Source organism: Boleophthalmus pectinirostris, unplaced genomic scaffold (assembly GCF_026225935.1).
Source record: "Boleophthalmus pectinirostris isolate CB_2022bp ecotype Guang Dong unplaced genomic scaffold, ASM2622593v1 HiC_scaffold_9, whole genome shotgun sequence".
NCBI lineage: Eukaryota > Metazoa > Chordata > Actinopteri > Gobiiformes > Gobiidae > Boleophthalmus > Boleophthalmus pectinirostris.
Genome location: NW_026571541.1, coordinates 6,156,710 through 6,182,635, shown reverse-complemented (window position 1 = coordinate 6,182,635; position 25,926 = coordinate 6,156,710). Strand labels below are relative to the sequence as shown.

The window sequence follows — 25,926 nt, the reverse complement described above, 5'->3', positions numbered from 1 at the left end:
TCACATAAAAATAAAAGATGTTCCAAATCCTCCTGCCCTGTGTCACAAAACACACATTTACCTGTCTCAGAGTTTAATTTTTGTTTTAGAAATTCATTGGTAAGATAAATTTTATTAAACATTTTAAATTGCATCTCCTCACTTTAGAAACTGGAAAGATTTTTTTATTCAATTATTTTAATTTCTTTCTTTTCAAAATGTATTTTAAGAATGTAATCTCTTTTAACTGACTTGGAGAAACAATAATTTATCTCAAAAATGTGTTATTGGACTAAATTCAATTATTCACTGCTAAAGCCAAGTTTAGAAAAACAAAGCGCTTTTATTGCATCAATTTTGTCATTTCCGGTGGTAGGAATTGGCTTCTTTTATTCTGAAGGCAGCGCTGTACCGGAAGCAGCGCACTGACCTTTGTTTACGTGTGTGCAGAGTTGACGGTGCTACTCTCCAGTGTCAGGCTCACAGGCTCCATCTCCTCATCACAGCACCACCGACCATGGCCTCCGACGAGCTGGCCCGCAAACTCCAATCCCGCCTCGCCGCTACCTCCGCGGGAGAACCGGGCCAAGAATCTCCAGAGCGCCAGCCTCTTCCTCCACAGAGCCCGGTCCGACCCAGAACCCCCATGGATTCCCCGAGCCATCACACGAACCAGGGGGCCAGCGGCGGCGGAGGAGACGGGGGCGACTCTCCCAGCGAACTGACCGCCAAACTGAACCGAAGACTGGACATCAACGACGGCAACGCGGCCCCCCGTCTCAGCCGCGTCTTCAACCCCTACACCGAATTTAAAGAGTTTTCCCGCAAACAGATCAAAGATATGGAGGCCATGTTCAAGCGGTAAGACGTTTTATTGTGTATTTATTTGTTTATTTGGAGAATCCGTGTTGTTTGCGTGCCGCTGATGGGGATTAAGCTGCAGCGTGACGACGTGAGCGCAGGTGAACCTCGGGCAAGCAGCGCTTATCGGATCGCTCCATTCATTCATAAAAGGTTTACTACAGACGTGAGCACGAATACAGATTTACCCAGATCTAGAAATAGGCCAAAGATTACGCTGAACGTGCCGTTTAACTCAAATACTTATTGTTGAAAACGTAGAATTTACAGTCTCGCCGTATGACGCACCGTGTGGACCACATGCCGACCATATTGACCAGAACTTGTGTAGTAACGAACAAAATATCGACGTGAACACCATTACAGATTTACCCAGGTCTAGAAATAGGCCAAAGATTACGCTAAACGTGCCGTTTCACTCAAATACTTATTGTCCAAAACGTAGAATTTACAGTCACGCCGTATGATGCACCACATGCTCACCGTACTGACCAGAACTTGCATATTAACGAACAAAATATCGTTAAATTTGGCTTCCTTTGTTTAGATATTGTTGCTATTGTGTTATTAATCTGCTATTAAGAACCTTGCGAATATGTGAGTGAAAATAAAGGTCCAAAAACGCATCTTTTCTACACACAACATAAACGAGAATTGCCCTTTTATACAGTTTTTGCTGTTTAACTCTTTTGGTTTATACTGAGGTCGAATTAGGTGCATGCTGCGTAGTAAAAGAGCTGCATTACTGTCCCCTGATTGCCCATCACGACTTCAGAGAGAGAGAGAGAGGAGAGAAAAAGAGAGAAAGAGAAAGAGTGAGAGAAGACAGTGTGACCTTTTAAACGCTACATACAATCTTGTACATCTTTATTAGTTTTACTCGTGGCATATTTTGTTGCATTTGGGTCGAGTTATAGTTGGGATGAATGTAGATTATAGGAGTAGGTCAAGTAGTACATTTAAGACATGTAAACTGTGGGTGGATCTTTCATTTCATTTTCGGGTGGGACACAGAAAGTACCACATTGTCATCATTCATGTTGCCTTATTTGAATTTGCTCGCTGACAACTTTTATTGTCATTAGGCGTTCCCTGGTTTAGGCAGTTGCTTATAATGTCAGATGCCAAAAATGAATAAAAAAGTAGGTTAAGAGCAGATCTGTGGGCTACGCAAGTAAGTTTGTGAACTTATTCAAGAACTGGATTGAAAAAAACAACTTATTTCACGATATTATTCCTTCTGGGTTTAACTAGAGATTGACCGATATGTGTTTTTTCATATATTGTGTTTTTTAAATGTTATTTTTAGCCGATGCTGATATTGATTGTTTAGAATCCAGAGGAAGCGATCACTGAGGACCTTCACCAATATTTTTAGACTGATATATGGTGATGATTTTGGTCATTTTCCCCAATTTCTCTAATTAAAAGTCAGTACAAACTCAACCGCAAACATGTTTTCTACGAAATGTGTAGAGAGCGGTTTAGTCAAATTTTTTGCAGTTCCCTCTTTAGACTAAAGCTTTATGCAAATATTTTTCATGCATATTTAGGCAGCTGGTTGGGCCAAACAAAATATCGGGCACTGCTGGAGATTTAAGGCCCATAGCCGATATGCAAAAAAGTGCAGAGACATAGTCCCTCCAGCATGTCCTGGGTCTTCCCCGGAACCTCCTTCCAGTGGGACATGCCCGGAACACCTCCCTTGGGAGGTGCCCAGAAGGCATCCAGAACAGATGCCTGAGCCACCTCAGCTGCTAGTCTCTACATGGAGGAGCAGTGGCTCTACTCGAAGCTCCTCCTGTGTGACTGAGCTCCTCACCCTATATCTCTAAGGGAACGCCCAGCCAGTCTGCGGAGGAAACTCCTTTCGACCATCTGTATCTTTCGTTTGTTCTTTTGGTCATTACCCAAAGCTCATGACCATAGGTGAGAGCAGGAGCGTAGATTGAGTGGTAAATCGAGAGCTTTCGCTTTTGGCTCAGCTCCCTCTTCAGCACAACGGTCTGATACAGGCTCAAAACTACCTCAAAACTGACTCTATTTAGACTGGCTGTTAACACTAAGTAATGTAGTGACACTTTATATAATTTGTTTTATTTTGTCGTTTAATATTTAGATTTTTCTTTAAATTGTGTTGGTTTTATCGGAAAGCACTTTGGTCACCTTGAATACTGTGAAGGGTTCTATAAATAAAGTTTGATTGATTAACTGAAAACAGAATATATTTTGGTTGCGTTCCCTTTTTTGGTTATAGAAAACATAACTTTACTATGTTACTTTAAAAGAGGCTATAAACTACATCCATATGGTATATTTGCTTTCAGTAATCATTAAAAGTGTGTATAAAGAATTGGACCAGTGAGTGTGACGTCACTCATAGCGTTCGGCTCTAGTCAGATGAAGCTCACAGAGGCTAGTGGTTATTGGAGCGAATTTGGAGTCAGTTCCATATTAGGAATAGGAATTTATGAAATAAAAACACCAGGATCATGTAGAGCACGTTAATATGAACATTTAAATTGCTATATGATCGTGCACACATGAGGAAAATGATCTCATGAGATTTTTTTCCCTTTGAATTCAACTTTGGCTTGGATAAAAAAAAGAGTTAAGAACTGGTGAGTTATACAATTTAAGAAGCTGTAGTTCCAAAAAGCAGTATTACAATGACAGCTAAAGTAAAAACTGTGAAATTAATAGCACTATTCATTTATTACAAATCTCATGGTTTGTGTGGTCTCGTGAAAATTGTGCCTCGTCCCACCCCGATTAGTCAGTAGATTAGTCATTATTGGCTGTGTAGTCGCTGTGTTGGGACAGTTATCGACAGGTGATCCCTCTCCTCTCTTTTCTCTTTAGTACTGGAGTGTGTTCGTTTAAAGGAGTAGCTCAGGCGGTGTTGTTTGTCTAAATGAAAAGAGAATGAAGTGTCAGCTAGGGCCATTGGGATCCATCCAGCCTCAGATGTCCGGTGTTTATTGGCGATAAAAACTAAAGGGCTCTCACTTACTGAAGAGCTGGTATTGATTTTACTGGTGATACAGACGTAGCAGCAGTCCAGTGATGTTGTTTGGGATTAGCATTATCACAAAACTAAAATTTCTCAGTTTCGATACTAAGGAATAGACTCCATACTCAATACCGTTTCCAATACCATGATTATAATAAAAAACTGTGTTAGACTTGTTCTGATACAGCTCAAAATCATTCTAAAGTTATTCAGGGAAGTGATTGTCACTTCTAATCAGTATATAGTTTTGATACTAGTTTTAGTATTTATTAGTATCTGATTTTCAGTACTTCACTTGTCACATAACGTCTAATTTGGAGTTGCAGACAGGACAGGAGTTGGGATATACAGATCTAGGTGTCGTTAAGAAGTTGCCGATACGATACATACCTCAATACAGAGCACTTTCAATTCGATATGATATATTTGAAAATGATTCGATATGGTTCAATAAAAAATAAAGGCTTAATCATGGCTGTGATACTTAAAGTCTTTAAACCACTTCTTATGCAAAGTTTATATGAAACACAAACATTTTAATCATCAAAACAGTGAATACCATAAAATACCGAATAATAGCCTGGGTGTTTATTTGTTTCAATCACTTAACAGACCAGGCCTTTATTTGAGACCAGGTGGCAGTTTGGGGCAGGTGATTAATTCCTTCCTCACAAAAATCTTGCTCAGCAAAACTGGGAAAATATGGTACTCAATTTCTTTTAACCAGCATGACTATAATTTACAGTTTTACCATTATACGATGGCCTGGTGACTACTTTTCCTTCCTTGTTGGCATGATTCCTGCCACCTCACCCCCTGCCTTTCCTCACTTTTTTGCCACAACTTACTCCACAGCAGCTACGATGACATTGCTGCTTCCTACGAATTGTAAAACTGAAGTAATATTACCAAAACTCCTGAAAAGTGCTTAAATTTCCTGCCTGCTATGTTGCACTGTCTTTCTTTTTTACGTCACTTCAAAATAGAGATTTCACAGCAGTGTCATCTGTTCCAGCACTTTTTCAGTGAAGGTGAGGCTGATCTGACCTTTTTTAATACATTAGTCTGCGTTTATGTGGAACTGATGCTTATTTATCAAAAAATACACCTGCACATTTTAAAGGGGACCCGGCAGTTAATTGAAACACGACCATTATTTGGTATATTATGGTATGTCAAATGTGTTGCATAAACGAGTCTCTAAACAAGCAACAAAACTGTAACAAAATATTTTAGTAAATATACTAAAAAATTGTCTTGGTGATGTATCGATACAGCAGCCCCCAGTACTGATATTTGTAAGAGAATTTAAGTAATTTATCTTCCACGTACATCTCAGTTTAACATTGACTCCCAAAAGCTATATTTACACCATGATCTTTCCTTGGCATACCATTGGCATACCATTATCTAAATTGTGTCATATTGTTGTCTAACTGGTGCCTACTGGCCTTCATAGTCTCACCACACTTGCTTTATAAACCTCCTCCTCTGGAAGCAGAGTCAAGGGCCTTGAACACTCAAAGATCACACTATGTTCACTTTTAAAATTATACTATGTTGACTTTTCACGTCCCCCCGGGCCCGTATTATGGATGGTAAATAAACTTCTCCTGCTTAAGACATCCAGTTGGTCTCCAGCCTTTTACTTCCACCCTTTCTTGGACAAGCTGAAAACTTCAACAACAATATTGTATCATCACATAAAATTATATGATATATTGATATTTTGATATTTTTGCACACCCCCAATGGACTGTCAAGTGGACAGTTGAAAGGTTTAGTAATTCTTAGACTATGCTTGTTACAGTTTGGTGGTGCTGTTGCCTTAAAACCAGAGAGTTGACTGTTCAATCCTGCAGTCAGTGCTGATGAGCAATACACTTCATCCTTCTTGCAGTGTGAATGTGGCATATGCGTGAGTGATGGGAAAGGGTGTTATTGCAGATTAGCGGCCACATGTCCATGATCCAGACCCAGGCAGCTGTGGCAACATTTATAAAAGCATAACACCACCAAGTATGAAGAGCATAGGCCGTATAAAGAAGTGGACTAAGGGAGAGTGACGTCACCCAGCGTTTGACTTCATCCAGTCCAATGAAGCTCACAAGGATAGCAGTTACAGGGGCGAATTTGGAGCCAGTTCCATATTAAAAATAGGAATGCATTTAAGGACAAAATAGTGAAGTAAAAACAGCAGGATCATGTAGAGTGGGTTAATACAAACATTTTAAGACCAAAATGACTGTCACTGAGAGAGGAGTGTCAATGTTTCAGTATGTTTGAAGTCAATTGGAAAGTCGATGAAAACGGAAACACCACCATGCTCACTTCCTATTAAGACTGCAGCAGATAGTATTCTTTCTTCACTAGGGCTGAATATCATTAAGAAGTTGCCGTTACAATACATACCTTGATACGTTGGCCACAATACGATACATATCACAATACAGTGCACTTTCGATTCGATACGGTTCAATAAAAAAATTAAACATAAATGATGGCTATGATAGTAAAAGTCTTTGTTAAACCACTTCTTGTGCAAAGTTCATATGAAACACAAACATTTTAATCATCAAAACAGTGAAAATGTCAAATGTGTCGCATAAATGAGTTTCCTTTCACTAAACAAGCAAAACAACAACAAAACAAAATAATTTACTGAAATATACCAAAAAAATACTCTTAGCGATATATCAATGTAGCAGCCCAAGATATCAATACTGCATCATCACATTAAACGATACGATATATCGATATTTTGATATTTTTGTACTCCCCTACTAGGAACCTCACGGTACGATATTTATTGAGATATTGTGGGAAAGCTCACGATATGGTGGGGAGACTCACGTTTACGCATGTAACAATATCCAAATCTCTCTGTACGATATTTTTACGATATACATCTCACAGTACGATATTTATTGCGATATTTTGTGGAGACTAACAAAACTGTGAATATGCTACTTTTTCCTCTTAAAATGCCTTGACAAGACTTAATCCAAAGAACTAAGACTTAAAAGTGTTTAGAACTGTTATTTCTTCTTGTAGTCTGCACTGAAATGGAGCAAAGGATCATGGTCTATGTAGTTCCCTCTGTCTTTTTTAACTACTGCTGCACCATAACTCTTCATTTAAGCAAAGAGACTTGTAATTCGATACATTGTGATGGCCCACGATGTTACTGTGTGAACTTTGTTGATGATACCATATCATGATATTTTGGTTATTGTTACATCCCTATCCCCTCCACAGTCTATGGTGGAGACTAGAGTGAATGAATAATGGTCCACTGAATGCTCTGAGGATCATCTAGGAATGTAAATCAAAAGTATTATTATGACTCACAACTTTAATGTAATGTTTTTTTGTTTTATGACCATGTTTATGTCTCTAAATGTGGCCATCTGAAAGGAATCACATGAATTCCCTGTTGTTTCTTTGTAGAATATTCACGCAGATGCACAGCTGAGCTAACACTACTTAAACAGTACATCATCCTTGTGTTTTGCATATAATCTCAAATAGTGTTGTCACAGTACTAAAATTTCAGACTTAGTTTTGATACTAAGGACTTAATACTTGATAATAAAAGATTTAAGAAGCACAAACAGGACACAAACAACATTAATCTTTTCTATTCCCATGTGGCTTTATGTAATCCCTCAGTGGTTCAGGTAGGTTCCATAGTGGTCGATGGGTGTACACTAGTCTATGTGCTCTTTACTTGTTCTGATACAGCTCCAGCACATTCTAAAGCTATTCAGGAAAGCTTCATTTCTGTCCTGTGAATGTGACTTTTTAGTATCGATATCTGCTCAAATGAGGATCTAGCAGGGGTGTAACAATAACCGAAATATCGTGATATCGTATCTTCAAAGTTCTCACAATAATATCCATCACAATATATCGAATTACAAGTCTCTTTGCTTAAATTAAGAGTTATGGTGCAGCAATAGCTAAAAAAAAAGACAGAGGGAACTACATAGACCATGATCCTTTGCTCCATCTCAGTGCAAACTACAAGAGGAAATAACAGTTCTCAGCACTTTAAGTCTTAGTTTTTTGGATTAAGTCTTCTCAAGGCATTTTAAGAGGAAAAAGTCCCATATTATCAGTTTTGTTGCCTCCATGAAATTTCACAATAAATATCGTACTGTGAGATATTTATCGTGAAAATATCTTAGGGAGAGATTTGGATATTTTTACATCCCTAATCATAAGACTCCCCACCATATCGCGAGCTATCCCACGATATCGCAATAAATATCGTACTGTGACAATATCGTATCATGAGACTTGGATATCGTTACATCCCTGGTATCTATTTTCAATATTACTTTTAGTATCGACTGTCATCTGATTTTTACAACCCTAGTCACTAGGGGTGTAACGATATCCAAGTCTCACGATATGATATTGTCATGGAATAAACTTCACGGTACAATATTTATTACGATATCATGATATGGTGGGGAGGGTCACGATTAGGGATGTAACAATATCCAAATCTCTCATTTTGTGGAGGGTCTAAGCACTTTTAAGTCTTAGTTCTTTGGATTAAGTCTTGTCAAGACATTTTAAGAGGAAAAAAAAGTGTATTCACAGTTTTGTTTGCAGCTTCCACAAAATATCTCAATAAATATGGTACTGAGACATTTATATCGTGAAAATATCGTACCAATAGATTTGGATATTGTTACATCTCTAATCGTGAGCCTCCCCACCATATAGTGAGCTCTTCCACAATATCGCAATAAATATCGTACCGTGATGATATCGTATTGTGATACTTGGATATCGTTACACCCTTAGTATCTAGTTTCAATATTAGTTTTAGTATCGATTGTCATCTGATTTTTACAACAATATAGTCACAATGTTAGCCTTGTGACCGACTGCCCACAACCCAGAATGCACTCTGCCCTTGGCCTGTAGATGCTTGCGGTTTACCCTCCTACCACAAAGTCGTTAACGATGATTTGTCCACTGTGATTTTTATAGCCGATATTTCAGTTCAGTTACAATTGTACACAAATCACTCCTGTGTGCTGAGATCCTATTATAACTGCATTGTTTGTGTACAACGGAGAGATGTGTGTTACTGTTTTGTTGATTTGTGGTCGGAGCATAAGGGCCTATTGTCAGATGGAGTTCTCATGGGAGTCTCCTCTGTGGCTCAGGACAGTGGAGCTTTGTTCAGATGATGCAACAAACAAACAATGTGAGTGACGACACGAGGCCTGCCTGTTCATCATTTGCACTGGTTTGTAAATACGAAGCTTGTGCGTATTATATTGTACAAATTAGAAACAGACACTTCTTTACTTTGTACATAAATAAACTGTTGGATTTCAAGGTCCCATATTACGGATTATTGATACTTGTGAGCTTTAAGACATGCCAAAACTTGTTACTACTGGTGTGCAAAAATACTGAAATATTGATATATCATATAATTTAATGTGATGATACAGTATCGATATTGTGTGCTGCTGTATCAATATATTGCCAAGAGTATTTTTTGGTATATTTTACTAAATTATTTTGTTACAGTGATACAGTTTTGTTGTTTGTTTTTATGCAACACATTTGACATTTTCACTGTTTTGATGATTAAAATGGACCTGTTTCATATGAACTTTGCATGATCTGAAATATATTGTATTGAAACATATTGAATCTGTACTGTCAAGATATCATTTACTCTAGTCTCCACCATAGACTGTGGAGTGCAGGGGTGTGTAAAAATATCAAAATACCAATATATATTGTGTCATTTAATGTGATAATACAGTATTGATATCTTGGGGTGTACTGATATATCGCCAAGTGTATTTTTTGGTATGTTTTACTAAATTATTTTGCTACAGCGCCACAGTTTTGTTGCTTGTTTAGTGGAAGGAAACTCATTTATGCGACACATTTGACATTTTCACTGTTTTCATGATTAAAGTGTTTGTGTTTCATATAAACTTTGCACAATAAGTGATTTAATGAAGACTTTTAGTATCACAGCCATAATTTAGCCTATTGAACTGTATCAAATCAATTTTGAAATATATATCACATCAAATTGAAAGTGCACAGTATTGAGATATGTATTATGTATCGACGTATGTATTGTATCGACAACTTCTGAATGATACCCAGCCCTAGTTGTTACCTCGTCAAAAACATACCTGGAGTTGTGTTTTGTTTCATTCACACACACTTGAGTAATCTTTTATTAGTCTGTCTTTATCTCCAAAGCTCAAAATGCTCTGTTCTAGTTTATCAAGGTTTTTTTTTTGTGCAGTGCCTCTGCTTAATTTAATTTCTCTCCAGCGACTAGGTCAGAAATCAGAATACACTAGACGGTTCGCAAAACCCCAGAAGTGTGAGTTCAGGCACCAGCCAATCAGCGAAAAGACAGACATTCTGTGTTGGCAACGATTCCTGAGATCAAGGATTTAAAGCCGGAACAAAGAGAATATTTGGTGAATTTTAATTTTATGAAGGGGAAAGAAGTTATTGTCCTTCTTCATACAGGATTTGGGAAAAGCTTAATATACCAGTTAGTCCTGTTAGAGCCACATTACATACGTCACGAACAAATAGCAGCGATTGGTTAAATGAAAAAAGTACCTGCATACCTTCGAGCGAACGAATCTTAACACTGCGAGATCAGACAGTTTCTACGAAGTGATACCGACTGATAAATCAGATTAGAGATTGGCAATTCCACAGTTGAAATGATCCAATTGATTCTAGTGAAGGTGAAGTTTAAAAACACAGTAGAGCACTTCTTGCATTACCACATGACATCACAAGGTGGTATTTTCTGTTTGAGAGAAGAACTCAGCCTAAATATGAAGGTTTGTGTGTTGAACTTGTGTGAATGAAATAAAACACAACAAAGGAACCAACATTATAACAATGGTCAGACATTATGGAATATGGCCCCTTAAATGTACAGTATGTTAACAATAGAGCCAGGAGAGGATCTCGTGTCGGCAAACCACAAAATCTGCTGTCCCAGTGGAGAACAATGTAATGATTTTGTCTGTAAATTGAATTTGCTACCAATCTGCAAGCAATATGGACACAAGTACAGACTCTTCTGTGCAAAGAAAAACACTCCAGGAACTCCCTTGTGTCATCTGAGAACTGAGCCAGACATCAGTGTTGGTCAGAATTCCTGCAGTGGTGTACTGTGTAACATTTTGGTTGGGAGTCCGTCACCTGCTTGTTTCTGTGGATATGTCATTGCCTGGAATGTTCCACAGTATGATATTAAACAGCTTTTCTTTACAGTTATTCAATTACAGGTGCTTTTATAGCTCAAAAATACCTAGAAAAACAGGCATTCTGAGCATCGTGAGCAGGGTCGCCTCTCCTCAGATCTGACCTGTAACTTGGTTTATTTTGGTCTCCATGATGATAGAAAGGTTTAATACCACACCTTTCGATTGCTGCATATTTAATGGGATTTTATCATAGGATTGGATACATGTTGTTGTTGTTTGTTGTTTCACAAAGTCAAAGAAAAAAAAAGCAATTAAAATGGAAGATTTTCAGTTTTTCTGTTTCTATCAACTAATGGAAACCAATGTTGAGTTCATACTGAAAACAATACATGTATAAAAGTAAAAGACAACAGAAATATAAGACTGTCTCATTCTTTTGGAATTTGATTCTCGGCACACCCTGGGGATGAGCTGCTGGAGCTCATACTTGTGCTGTGGACAAGACAGTGGTTCAGAAGCAGAACTTAGTCTCTTTAACCAGACAGTTGCCAGTAAGGTTTCATAATTTATCACAACTGAATTTGAGTTCAAGCTGTTATAGCAAAATATACACTATCGATTTTAGAACACACACTTTTTGCAGTTTTTTACTGTTTTGTTGACCAAAATGTATTCTAAACTTTTGATTCATGAAAGTGTCCACCTTTGGCAGATATAACAGCTGAACACACTGGTGACTCGTTCTTTCTACAATAGAAATCAAATATTCTTCAGAAAGTTCTTCCCAAGTCTGTTGCAAAAGTTTCCATAAATGTGTTGCACTTGTAGGTTGCTTCACTCTTCTGTCCAGTTCATCCCAAACCAGCTCGAGGGGTTTAAGTCTGGAGACTTGTTTTTCAAGATCACCATCTTGTTCTTTTTTCCTGAGGTGGTTTTGGCAGAGCTTGGACTTGTCTTTTGTATCTATTATCTTTTTGTCTGGCTGTTCGATTCTTGTCTTTGTACCATTTCAAGCTCTTCATTGGTGTTGCACGACTTGAATTGCAAAAAATTGCTGAAAAAATGAGGGTGTTCTAAAACTTTTGACCTGTAGTGTACATAATAGAACAAAATACCCTGTCTTTTTATAGAAATGTCTTATACCTGTACAGCAGACCTCTACAAACATATCTGGAAATACTTAGGATACTTGTATTCATTTCTCCGACGCATATTTCAGTCTTGAAATTTACTCTTTTAATGCTGATGCTTCTGGAGTTATGCTTTTAAACCATAGAACTATAAAACAATTTGGAAGGTGAACCCAAGATGACGTCGTATTGTTTTCAGTGGTCTGTACTCATTGGTTCATGGGCCCAAAAATAATTTTCTCTTTTGCGTTACTTCCTCAATACAGGCGATCTCCTCCCACCCACGTGACGTCTGTAACGTGCATGGCGTGGAGTGTTTCGACCAATCAGAGCGAGAGCTGTTAAAGTGGAACTATCGTGGGCTCAGAGTGAGGCTAAGTCTTACAAAGATCAATTTTAGGCACTTTGAGGATTCAAAAATGTTAAAAAGTTTATGTTGTGAAAATAGAAAAGAAACCCTACAAAAAATGACCTTTGTGAAAGTTGCCAATGCCCCGTCAGCCGAACACGGGCAGTTTGAATTCCTACAAAATGCATTGCGTTCTATGAGAGAATTCATTCTGGGCTCAAGCTCCGGGGAGCTGCAGTGCCTGGAGCGGCCACTAGTCGGTCTTGAGCCGGGACAGAGGGGGAATGCCTTATCCAGTTTTTATTATGGATCCATGTTTTAAACATACATCGCTAATCTAATCATAATCGCTTTTACATGACACCTGACCCTATCCTTAAAGCTGCACTGTGTAACTTTTCTCGTGGAGGGTCTGTCAGATGCTTTTCTCCATTGAGCTCTTATTGCTTTGTTTGGAATGTTTCACAGTATGGCATTAAACTTTTCTATTTTCATGGAGACCAAACCAGACCAAGTTACAGGTCAGATCTGTGGAGAGGCAATCCCACTCACATGTTGTTTTTGTAAGTATTTTGGGGGCAATAAAACCAATTGTAATTGAATAAATGTAATGTAGAGCTGTTTAATGTCATACTGTGGAACATTCTAACCGACTCAACCGAAAAGCACCCACAACAGCCCACTCTTTCTTTATTATAACAATGAGTTTCTTCTGCAGAGACACATCCCCAGTCTCCGTGCTGTTATGATGGAGCAGTCTCTTTATGTCCCACAGGAATTCTCAAATGGAGGACTGGTGGTTTGCGGCTGACACTGAGTGGAGACTGCTGCTTATCTCACCTCCCTCTTCACTCCCAACTCAAAATATAGCTCTGGATCCCAATGCAAACAGGAAGTCATACCGGACAGTTTTAGTGCAAAATCTACACTCCATAATTTGAAACTTCTTTCCAACTCCTGACCCAGAAACATTGAAAAAAGTCAAGGATACGCAGTTTGAAAGAGTGTAACAATAGAGTGTAACAACAGCGCCACAGTCTTGGTTTAGTCCTGGTTTAATCTGAGTTTAGTCCTGGTTTAGTCTTGGTTAAGTCTTGGTTTAATGCTGGTTTTGTCCTGGTTTAGTCCTGGTTTAAATCTTGGTTTAGTACTGGTTTAGTCCTGGTTCAGTCCCATGGTTTAGTCCTGGTTCAGTCCCATGGTTTAGTCTTGGCTTAGTCCTGGTTTACCTGGTTTAGTCCTGGTTTAAATCTTGGTTTAGACCTGGTTTAGTCTTGGTTTAGTCCTGGTTCAATCCCATAGTTTAGTCCTGGTTTAGTCTTGGTTTAGGCCTGGTTTTGTACTGGTTAAGACCGGGTTTAGTGCTGGTTTAGTTTTGGTTTAGTCCTGGTTTAAATTTTGGTTTAGACTTGGCTTAGACTTGGTTTCGTCTTCATTTAGTCCTGGTTTAGTCCTGCTTTAGTCCTTGTTTAGTCCTGCTTTTGTCCTGGTTTAGTCCCACGGTTTAATCCTGGTCCCAGTCTTGGTTTAAACCTGGTTTAACCCTGGTTTAGTCCTGGTTTGGTCCCATAGTTTAGGCCTGGTCTAGTCTTAGTTTAAATCTTGTTTTGTTTTGGTTTAGTCCTGTTTTAGTCTTGAATCTGGTTAAGTCCTGGTTTAGTCTTGTCTTAGTCCTGGTTTAAATTTTGGTTTAGACCTGGTTTAGTCTTGGTTTAGTTCTGGTTCAGTCCTGGTTTAAGTCTTGGTTTAGACATGGTTTAGTCTTGGTTTAAGTCTTGGTTTAAGTCTTGGTTTATTCTTGGTTTAGACCTGGTTTAGTCTTGGTTTAGTCTTGGTTTAGACCTGGTTTAGTCTTGGTTTAGTCTTGGTTTAGACCTGGTTTAGTCTAGGTTTAGTCTTGGTTTAGACCTGGTTTAGTCTTGGTTTAAGTCTTGGTTTAGACCTGGTTTAGTCTTGGTTTAAGTCTTGGTTTAGACCTGGTTTAGTCTTGGTTTAGTCTTGGTTTAGACCTGGTTTAGTCTTGGTTTAAGTCTTGGTTTAGACCTGGTTTAGTCTTGGTTTAGTCTTTGTTTAGACTTGGTTTAGTCCTGGTTTAGGCCTGGTTTTGTCTGAGTTTAGTCTTGGTTTAGACCTGGTTTAGACCTGGTTTAGTCTTGGTTTAGTCTTGGTTTAGACCTGGTTTAGTCTTGGTTTAAGTCTTGGTTTAGACCTGGTTTAGTCTTGGTTTAAGTCTTGGTTTAGACCTGGTTTAGTCTTGGTTTAGTCTTGGTTTAGACCTGGTTTAGACCTGGTTTAGTTCTGGTACAGTCCTGGTTTAGTCTTGGTTTAGACCTGGTTTAGTCTTGGTTTAATCCTGGTTTTGTGCCAGTCGTGTCAGTTTAACAGAATATGAATCTATACTTTTGTACTTTCACAACCTCAGATAAACTGTGCAATATCTTTGACTTAAACCGTGAAAAATGTAGATAGGCTCTGGTCTGAAATAACCCCAGATAAAAGCAAGAATGTGAGAGTGAATGCCGCGTCCACAGTCTATGTATTCAGGTGCTCCAGGGACCTTTGGCTGTTGTCCATCATGGTCACCCCGCCTAAAGCCCCTAGTTGGAGGAATAATGACAGATTTCTTACAACTCATACAGAAAACATAATGAGCTGAGATGATGGGTTTGTGGTAAATAGCAGAGTTTGTGGTGTTAAAGATTTCCTCTGAGATGTGTTGACAAATCTGATCTGTTTTTCAGCTTTGGTGAGGACTAAACCAAGATTATATCCGGGTTAAACCAGGACTAAACCAAGACTAAACCAGGATCAAACCAGAACTAAACCAAGACTAAACCAGGATGAAACCAGGAATAAACCAGGACTAAACCAAAACTAAACTCAGACAAAACCAGGACTAAACCAGGACTAAACCAAAACTAAACTCAGACAAAACCAGGACTAAACCAGGACTAAACCAAGACTAAACTCAGACAAAACCAGGACTAAACCAGGACTAAACCAAAACTAAACTCAGACAAAACCAGGACTAAACCAAGACTAAACTCAGACAAAACCAGGCCTAAACCAGGACTAAACCAGGTCTAAACAAAGACTAAACCAGGACTAAACCAAGACTAAACTCAGACAAAACCAGGCCTAAACCAGGACTAAACCAGGTCTAAACCAAGACTAAACCAGGATCAAACCAGGAATAAACCAGGACTAAACCAAAACTAAACTCAGACAAAACCAGGACTAAACCAGGACTAAACCAAAACTAAACTCAGACAAAACCAGGCCTAAACCAGGACTAAACCAGGTCTAAACCAAGACTAAACCAGGATCAAACCAGGAATAAACCAGGAATAAACCAGGACTAAACCAAAACTAAACTCAGACAAAACCAGGACTAAACCAGGACTAAACCAAAACTAAACTCAGACAAAACCAGGACTAAACCAGGACTAAACCAAGACTAAACTCAGACAAAACCAGGCCTAAACCAGGACTAAACCAGGTCTAAACAAAGACTAAACCAAGACTAAACCAGGACTAAACTAGGTCTAAACCAGGTCTAAACACAGACTAAACCAGGCCTAACCAGGACTAAACCAGGTCTAAACAAAGACTAAACCAGGTCTAAAACCAAAGACTAAACTCAGACAAATCCAGGCCTAAACCAGGACTAAAACCAAGGTCTAAATAAAAACTAAACCAGGACTAAACCAGGTCTAAACCAGAACCAAACTTTAACAATACCATGAAAATAAGGACCAGGACTAAACCAGGACTAAATCTAAACTAAACTGTGACTAAACCTGGCCTAAACCAGGACTAAACCAAGACTACACGAGGAGAGAGAGAGAGAGAGAGAGAGAGAGAACCGGGACTAAACTGGGATTAAACTTGGACCAAACCAATAGTAAACCAGGACTAAACCAAGACTAAACCAGAACTAAACTTCAACAATACCATGAAATTAAGGACCAGGACTAAATCAAGACTAAACTGGGACAAAACCTGTCCTAAACCAGGACTAAACCAAGATTAAACCAAGACTCAACCGGGACTAAACCGAGACTAAACCAGGACTAAACCAGGACTAAACCAGGTCTAAACCAAGACTAAAATAAGACTAAACCAAGACTAAACCAAGACTCAACAGTGACTAAACCAGGACTAAACCAGGTCTAAACCAAGACTAAACTAAGACTAAACCAAGACTACACCAAGACTCAACCGGGGACTTAACCAAGACTAAACCAGGACTAAACTAGGTCTAAACTAGAACTAAACTTCAACAATACCATGAAAATGAGAATACTGAAAGCAATTTCTATGTGTTTTTTAATGAGATGATGGATTTGTTGTAAATAACAGAGATTGTTATTGTGTTAAAGACTTCCTGGGAGACGTGTTGACAGTTACTTAGCCCTTTTTTAGTCCTAAATCTGATCTGTTTTTCAGTTTTGGTGTATTTGTTTTTGTCTGTATCCAGTTAAATCCTGCGGTGCAAAAATACCAGTAAATCCCTGTTTAATCTAGGAAAATTAAACATTCCTTTTCGATAATCATATAATATTCTTTTATTGAAGCAATAACGTGACATGGAGAAAAGCATTTGACGAACCCTCCACCAGAAAAGTTACACAATGCCCCTTTAAGATACCACCCAGCTAATGGCCTTTACCAGTGAATGCAGCTGTATTGTGTGAGCTGACATTTTTCTAAAGAGCGCATTTAATCTGGCTCTTCAGGGCACTTCCTGTGGTCTCTATATTTGGTTTCACTCAGATCAAAGTCTTGCTGCTGAGTCTGACCCTTTGTTTGGTTTTCCACTGCTTTCCCCCAGGAGCCTTTATCCACAGATGGGACTCGATAAGACCCCATTCAGGTCCAAACCAGGTCCTCGGAGGTCCCAGGGCTGAAAAAGGCCGGTCCAGACTGGATTATGTTTCGGTTTAGTCCTGTTGATCCGGTTTATAGAGACCCTTTGGGGCATCCACCGACTCTGACCCACTTTACACCAGCACAAGAGCGAGGCAATCAAATGTATATCGAGCTATAATGGAAAGAGGGAAATCAAGTGTAAACCAGGACTAAACCAGTACTAAACCAGGTCTAAACCAGGTCTAAACCAGGTCTAAAACAGGTCTAAACTAAGACTAAGGCAGGACTAAACCAAGACTAAACCAGGACTAAATCAGGACTAAACTAAGACTAAAGCAGATCTAAACCAAGACTAAATCAAGACTAAACCAGGTCTAAACCAGGACTAAACCAGGACTAACCAAGGTCTAACCAAGGTCTAAACCAGGACTAAACCAGGTCTAAACCAGGACTAAATCAGGACTAAACTAAGACTAAAGCACATCTAAACCGAGACTAAACCAGGTCTAACCCAAGACTAAACCAGGACTAAACCAGGTCTAAACCAGGACTGAACCATGACTAAAACCAGGACTAAATCAAGACTAAACCAGGACTAAACCATGAGTAAACCAGGACTAAACCATGAGTAAACCAGGACTAAACCATGAGTAAACCAGGACTAAACAGGTCTAAACAAGGTCTAAACCAAGACTGAACCAATACTAAACCAGGACCAAACCAGAAATAAATCAGGATGCAACTGACTAAATCAGAACTAAAACAGGACTAAACCAGGACTAAAGTCAGACTGAACCAGGGCTAATCAGAATCAAATAAAAGAGCACTTAAAAACAGGTGATAAAACCAGGACTAAACCAAGATTTAAAGCAGGACCAAACCAGGACCAAACCAGAACTAAACAGGAACTCGAGAGTGACTGAATCAAAACTAAAACAGGACTAAACCAGGACTCAACTAAAACTTAAGCGAGACTTTGAGGACCAAACGAGAACCAAACCGGGATGAAGCCGGGACTGGACCGGGTCTTATCTTGGACTCAGAATATCCCAGACTGCTCCTCTCAAACAGGCCTTTGTCTTGGCTAAGGAAGTGACCTAGTTGACTCTGAAGAGGAGAAAGAGGAGAGAGCCAGAGCCCAGCTGACTCATGTTTAATTCACACTGAACGCACCGGGGTTAGGTCCCTTTAAATCTGAGCCTCTGTTTACTGCCAAACTGTTGGACAAGAGACATAAGACGAAGAAAAGAAAATATGCACAACTAGGAGGAGCTGGGCATTTTATTCTATTTTTTATTTTTATTAAAGTGCAAATGACAGATTTTTATGATTCTCTAATTTTGACTTAATTTGGTGGGATTATAATTGCTATTATTGTGAACATAAATGATAGTTTTACACCAATCTAGAAGCAATTTGCAAAGAAAAGTTTAAAAATACAGGAAAATTACAGGAAGTAGAGAGTTCAGTACACACTGATGACATCATCATGTGGAGAATTCTGTCCAAAATTTTGCCACATTTTACAAATAACAAACACATTTTTCTGACTCGGAACAGGATTTCAACAAAATAAAGGCATTTTCTTATATTTGTATTTGTCTGAAAATAATTTCTGTGTACATTAGAGCAGTTTTTCTAGGTAACAGTTATGGAATTCCCTAGTATGGTGTCACAATTTCCTAGCCTGATTCATCAGCCGGTTTCACTTTGTGGAAACCGTCTGACATTGCAGCATTAGGATTTGTTCGCTTGACGGTAGGCGAGTACATATTTTATTTAACCAAATGCTGTATGTAATGCACCAATCGCATATGTAATGCGCCGGTACGCTCAGTGGTTGTTGTCGTTTCTCCGAGGTGAACTTGCAAATTAAAGGTGAAATAAAAAATGCTTTTACATTTACATTTGTCAAAGGAAGTCCAAAGGAGGACAGTGTATGCAGTCTGCTATCGCAACTCGGGTTGGTTCAGCTCTTCGCTGATTGGTTGGTGCACTGTTTACAGCTTCTGGGGTTCTTACAAACTGTCTAGTGTATTCTGATTCCAGACCTAGTCACTGGAGAGAAATAAAATTGCGCGGAGGCACTAGGTGGCCCCAGGCTGACTAACAATTTCCCACGAGAAAGTGAAATTTTAAACCTAAAAATGGTCAAATTGGGAAAAAGTGTGAATGTTTTTGCAAAAATCTTAAATATAAAGTTCTTAAGTGTCTTTTAGTAAAATGAATAGTCTAACCAGTCATAGGCACTTAATGCTAAAGTGGTTTTAGTTTTAACCAATATAATATAATGACTTTCTTGTTAAAATCATACAAAAGATCAGATTCTTTCTTGCATGTTTGAGTAATCCTGTTGTATTTTGATTGTTGTGAGACTTTAAAGCTTGTGTGGTAAAGTTCAGTTTAACGATTTAGCTGTTTGTAAATGGATAGAACAATATATGGATGAATATTATTTTATCTGCTATGTGAGGCCCTGACATCACAATACTTAACTCATGATTTTTTTTATGAATAAAATTGTTTGTTTGAAATTTTATTCATACAAAGTTGTTCTTGAGAGGTAAACAGCAGAACGTCAGAACACATAAAAAGCTGGATCGTGCAGACTCAAATGACCTGACCAGAACTGAACCAGGACTAAACCGGATTTAAACCATGTGAAAAATAAGAGCCACACACTGAAGTCCATTGAGCGGCCGCTGTGGCTTCTTGCAGGTTTAGTTTGTGGGAACAGTTTTTGTGGCACAGATCCAGAGGGCTTTGTCTGTGCCCCAGTTCATTGGCACAGAGGCCCCGTGTGAGATGCCCGGGACATACCAATGAGGAGCACAACAGCACAGGAATTCAGGGAGAAGTGTTTGGACTGACTTGGTTCATCCCAGCTCACTGTAACAACAAGTGCATTTTAATTACATTTACTAGCCCCGAGTAGTAGCATGTCTGAAAATACTCTCTGAATTTTAATTAATCCACTATTGTACTTAGTTTATTTTAAGAGATCGACCAATATGTTTTTTTTCTATTGCCGATACCAATGTTTTTGACTCTAGATGCGCTGATCTGATACTGATATCCGATATTGGTGCTAATACTGAAAAAATTGCTGGATCTGATATCAGTTCAGCCGATATCCTGGTCGTGGTCGGCCTAGAAAGCCTCATAATGTTTGAACTTTTATTTGTTGTTCAGTAGTTACTCGAGGGATAAATAACAGCCACGTCCATCCACATTTGGATCAGTATTGTCTTATTTAGTTTTGTTTTAAAGAAATAAATGTTGTTTTAAGTCACTGTACAGGTATAGGTTGATATCGGGTATCGGTACTTAAAGCTGTAGTATCGACACTGGTATTGGAATTAAAAAAGCTAGATCAATAATTCTTGAGCAGCTGATGACCGATAACCTCTATAACCTATTTTTAACACGAGATATTGGGTCAATTTTGACCATTTCTCCCTAGTTCTGTCATATGTAAAAGCTATAATCTCAGTTGTCTTACATGGCACTGCTTTATAGAATAAAAGTAGAACACCACACTTGTTTCAGTTTTCTACTTTTTACTGTTGACCGAAACTTATTCTAAACTTTTGATTCATGAAAATGTCTACCATTGGCAGATATAACAGCTGAACACACTCGTGGATCGTTCTTTTGGGGTTTAAGTCTGGACACTGTGCTGCTGGACACTCCATGTTTTCAAGCTCACCATCTTGTTCTGTTTTCCTGAGGGAGTTTTGGCAGAGCTTGGACTTTGTAGCTTTTCTCTTTTTTTAACCTCTGTCTGTTCAGTTTTTACCGTTGTACCATTTCAAGCTCTTCATTGGACTTGCACGAATTGAATTGCAATAAATAACTGGAAAAATGAGGGTGTTCTAAAAGTTTTAGTAGTGTATATTTTTTAATATTAGGGATGCATTGATCCAGCTTTTTCGATTCCAGTACCAGTGCCGATACTATAGCTTTAAGTCCTTGCCGATACCCGATATCAACTGATACTGGTGCAGAGACTGAAAACAGCACTTATTTCCTTAGAACAAAACTAAAATAAGACAAAACTTATCCAAATGTGGTGGTGGCGGTAGTGTATTTATGTGTGGCATACACAGCCAAATGCGCAGTCCACATTTAGTTTACTTTCTGGGTTGAATTGATAATTGTTTTTACTTTCTACTCACTTATTGTTACCTGAATAACCACAATTACAGATTAACCAAACGATCTTAACATGTATTAAAATGGAAAAGGCTAGGTTTACCACCACACATTTATAGGTTTGTATTCCCTTTTTAGAGAGAGAAATACGAGGGAAATTCAAGTTTTGCTGCAGCAACATGTCCAGTCAAAAGTCTCAGTGCAGTTTAACAGGAGGACTGGTCAGGGAGGGTCAGCAGATTTTGTGAAAGAGACAAAAGTGTCCCTCCTCTGTGTCCTGCAGCATCACAACAGCGTCCAGGAGAAACCAGGTGAACACAACAGGAATGGTCTCGCTCTTACTCCCCTCTAGTGTTTTGGCTACTTCTTGCAGTCTCCAAACAAATAGTTAATTTCTCACAATCCAGCAGTCTCTTACTCGTGTCCGTTGAACGCAACACACTGCACTTCTTATTTGGTTAAAATCTCATGATAGGATGTTAAAAACTCCTCAAAAAACAAAAAAGTCTCAAAAATTGCTCAGTGTGTGAGCCAGGTAGTCATATGATTACCAGTTCTTAATGAAAGGCCAACTGTTCAATATCTTCTGGACTTATGCACAGCTGGTCCTGCCTCTTTCAGCCAGAAGCATGTGGACGTTTTCATTCATCAAAACTAGTCTCTGCTCAATCCGGGTGTGCATGTCATGTAGGGGATAACAGAGTCCACCTGCTACTCATAATTGGAACAAATGGTCGAGGATTATTACTAAAAAAAGACAGTTGAATGCTTTTAGAAATGATAGGGCTGTGCGACAAATCTGGTTTGAATCGAGATCTAGATTCTGTTCCTTCCTTGTCAATTATCAGCTTTGGTGTTTTAATTGAGTTGTCTACAGGCAATCGTCTGTCAGTAAAACATGTTGTTTGGAGCAGAGTTCAGACTTTGGAGGAAGAAATTAGATGTTTTTTTTTGTGTTAAAGGTCTTATATTACACCAAAGTGACTCTTGTGAGCTTTAAGCCATGCTATCATGTTGTTACCTCCTCAGAAACAGACCTGGAGTTGTGTTTTGTTTCATTCACACATGCCTGAGTAACCCTTTATTATTGGTCTGTCTACATCTCCCAAGATCAAAATGTTCTGTTCTACCTTGTGTTGTCATGAAGTAGTAGTTTTCAAGTTAATATCTACTGTATTTTCCGCACTATAAATCGCTCCGGAGTATAAGTCGCACCTGCCAAAAAATTTGTAATGAAGAAGAAAAAAACATATATAAGTTGCACCAGACAGAAGTGACACTTTATGGGGGAAATTTATTTTATAAAATCAGAGACCAGGAACCGACATTTCATGTTGAATGTCAAGTTCTAGTAACAACAATAGAAGAGAGATCAACAGACTGTTAACGTCACATATGAACAGTTCTTCAGATAAACTATAACATAAACAACAGAACAGAACAATTTGACCAAACTTTCCATCTCACTCCAAATCACTAAATCCATTGAATTCTTCATTCTCGGTGTCACTTCTGAGCAACTCGGTGCTCTCCGGAGGTAAACCATAGATTCATGAGGTAAACTGAACGTCACTTCCTCTTCTGTGTCATCATAGTCGGCATCATTTCCAGTTAGAATTATTCTAGCCTTTCTAAATCCCTACAGAATGGTTTCAGTTTTCACTGAAGTCCACGTTTTGTCATTGCATGGTGCACCCTCCTGGTTGCCGTGAATCTGTGTTCTCCATCCCTGCTTTCTGCCAGTCCCTCACTCCATACTTTATTTCTGCTGCTCAATTATCGTTTTCGGCTGAATATTTCACTACTTGCAGCAGGACAGAGGCTTTTTCTGCAGGAGACATGCATAGTAAGGGCTACATGACAGTGGCAGAGGAGTCATAGGGGCAGCCAGATACTGACACATAAAACTAGAGCCTCTTCTGGCTGTCAGTGAGACCATTTTAATATATAAGACGCACCAGAGTATAAGTTGCAGGAAACACCCAAACCATGAAAAAAGTGCGACTTATAGTCTGAAAAATACTGTACTTTTACCTTTCAAGGGCTGAAATTATTCAAATGATTCTATTGAAGGCTTATGGGGTTTAAAAACACAGTGAAGCACAACACATTTCCAGGTATGTTTGTGATGAAAAAACATTATAACAAACATCAGAAAACTTCACGCTGGCCTGTACACGTGAGCCAGTTTTCCACATCTCCAACACGTTTTGTAAAAGTGGGTCAGTCGGTCTTAACCTCATTGTTTTTAATTGGCGCGTGCATTTCCTGAATGTGGATTAGTGAGATTTTAAGCATGTTTTGCGATGACGTTACACAGTTTTCAGACAATCTCTCCCACTTGACCCTGAGTAAAACAAAAGCGTTTTTTTTCTGTGTGGGGCAGATTAGAGAGTGGTGAGGGCGCTCTGGCAGCTGCTGTGGAGGATATAAATACAGGCTCTATCAGGGCCCAGGCAGCTGCTGATACCAACTGTGAGCAAAGACACTCTAACAGGGTTTTCTATTGGTTTACTGTAAATCAGGCTCAAGAAGGTCAAGATAAAGGTTACAGAAATAGGTTAAACTCTCGTAGGGCTTGTGTTACAGGAATATGACATTTTCACTCTAGATTTTGATACTAAAGAATGGTCTGGACACTGAACAGATTTTCATATCACAAGAATAGTTAAAGGGTCCATATTACACAATTTTATGATCTAGGTTATAATGTTTCCTCATCACAAACAGACCTGGGGTTTTATTTTGTTTCATTCACACATGTTTGACACACAAATCTGCTTATTTACGCTGAGTTCTTGTCTCAAACTGAAAACACTCTGTTCCATTTTGTGATGTCATGTAATACAGGAAGTGCTCTGCTTTTTAAACTCCATACACCTTCAATCATTTGAATAATTTCAGTTTTAATTTCAATCTCTATTAAACAAAAGGTAAAAGGTAGCTGTTAATGTGAAAACTACCACTTAATGACATTACAAGTGGACCAGTGCACTTTTGAACTTTGGAGATGTAGACAGACTAATAACAAAGAGTCTGTTTACACGAGGTGCAGGTAAAAACGCCAGAATATTTTATCAGAAGTGCCTTTCGTTTAGACGGTGAAGGCATTTTTGTGGTTTAAAAAATCTGAAACCACCTTCCAGAGTGGAAAAGTTGAATTCGCTCCACTGTAGCGTTTCCGTCTACACTGCCCAAGATGCAAAACTCTGGTCAGATCTGCTCACTTTGTGTACGTGTTTACGTCACTTACATCACCACCTGGTGTCACCGTCTAGCTTCCTGGCATGCATACCCAATCGACTTCCACACTTTTGCATCACCGTATGCACGCAGATTTCCTCCCCAAAAACGCTTGTCTAAACACGGAATAAAAAGTGAAGACGGGACTCAATTTTTGCGTCTTCTGTTCTAAATCGTCATCATATAAACGAAAGTTGAAAGACCACAAATGCAACTCCAGGTAGGGCTGCTTAATTATGGAAAAAATCATTATCACAATTATTTTGGTCAATATTGAAATCATGGCTATTCAAATGATAATTTTTTTGTTACAAGATGCATTTATTCAGTATTTCTCTCTCTCAGAAAAAACAAACTAACTTTGTTATTAATAATTTACACAAAACTTTCAAATTGAAAATAAATAAAGGCTACAAATATGAATTTTAATATAGTTTTGTGATGTATAAAACATAAAATGAATAAAATATACTTTGAACATGAAATAAGGCATAGAAAAACATAAATGTATCCAAAATAAACTATATATCCAGCTGTTCTACAATCTCTATATTTAAAAAATGAAATAAATATACTCATTTATATTTAAAAAAAATGTCAAAACAAACTTTGTTAAGCTTTAAAGCTTTTCCATAATATGAGTTGGGGATTATTTGACACACAAATCAAAATTGCGATTAAAATTCAATTAATTGTACAGCTTTAACCCCAGGTCTGTTTTTGAGAAGGTTTCAAAATGACTAAACGTGACTAAAACCTCACAAGAGTCAATGTTACAATGTTGTGTTTTGATATTAAAGATATGGAGAACATAAAAAACTGTTTTTTAAAAAGCCATTTAGTTCATTTTGGCAGCCCTTTTTATTGCTATATTTATCAGGATATGTTTTGTATTGTGTGGCAACGCTCGGCCTTAACCTTTAGATTAGACAAATGTTTCCCTTTTCCTTGGGGCTCAAAAGAAACAATATCACAGTTATTACACTGCATCCATGCTTCCTGGCTAAAACATAGACTGTGTATAAATGGACAATGGTAAACCACTGGCCGCCACTTTCTAAATAGGAAGTAAGTATGTGGGGGCTTCCGGCT

At 38.5% G+C, this 25,926-nt stretch overlaps 1 protein-coding gene across 1 annotated transcript in view; it reads left to right on the top strand.

Annotated features, from left to right (window-relative positions):
* The first annotated feature begins 446 nt into the window (after positions 1 to 446).
* efhd1 (EF-hand domain family, member D1) overlaps positions 447 to 25,926 on the top strand; it is a 40,658-nt gene continuing 15,178 nt past the window's right edge. The window contains exon 1 of the mRNA XM_055147986.1: positions 447 to 840. Within this exon, the coding sequence (XP_055003961.1) occupies positions 497 to 840 (344 nt within the window). The 5' untranslated portion in view covers positions 447 to 496. The remainder of the gene's footprint in view (positions 841 to 25,926) is intronic.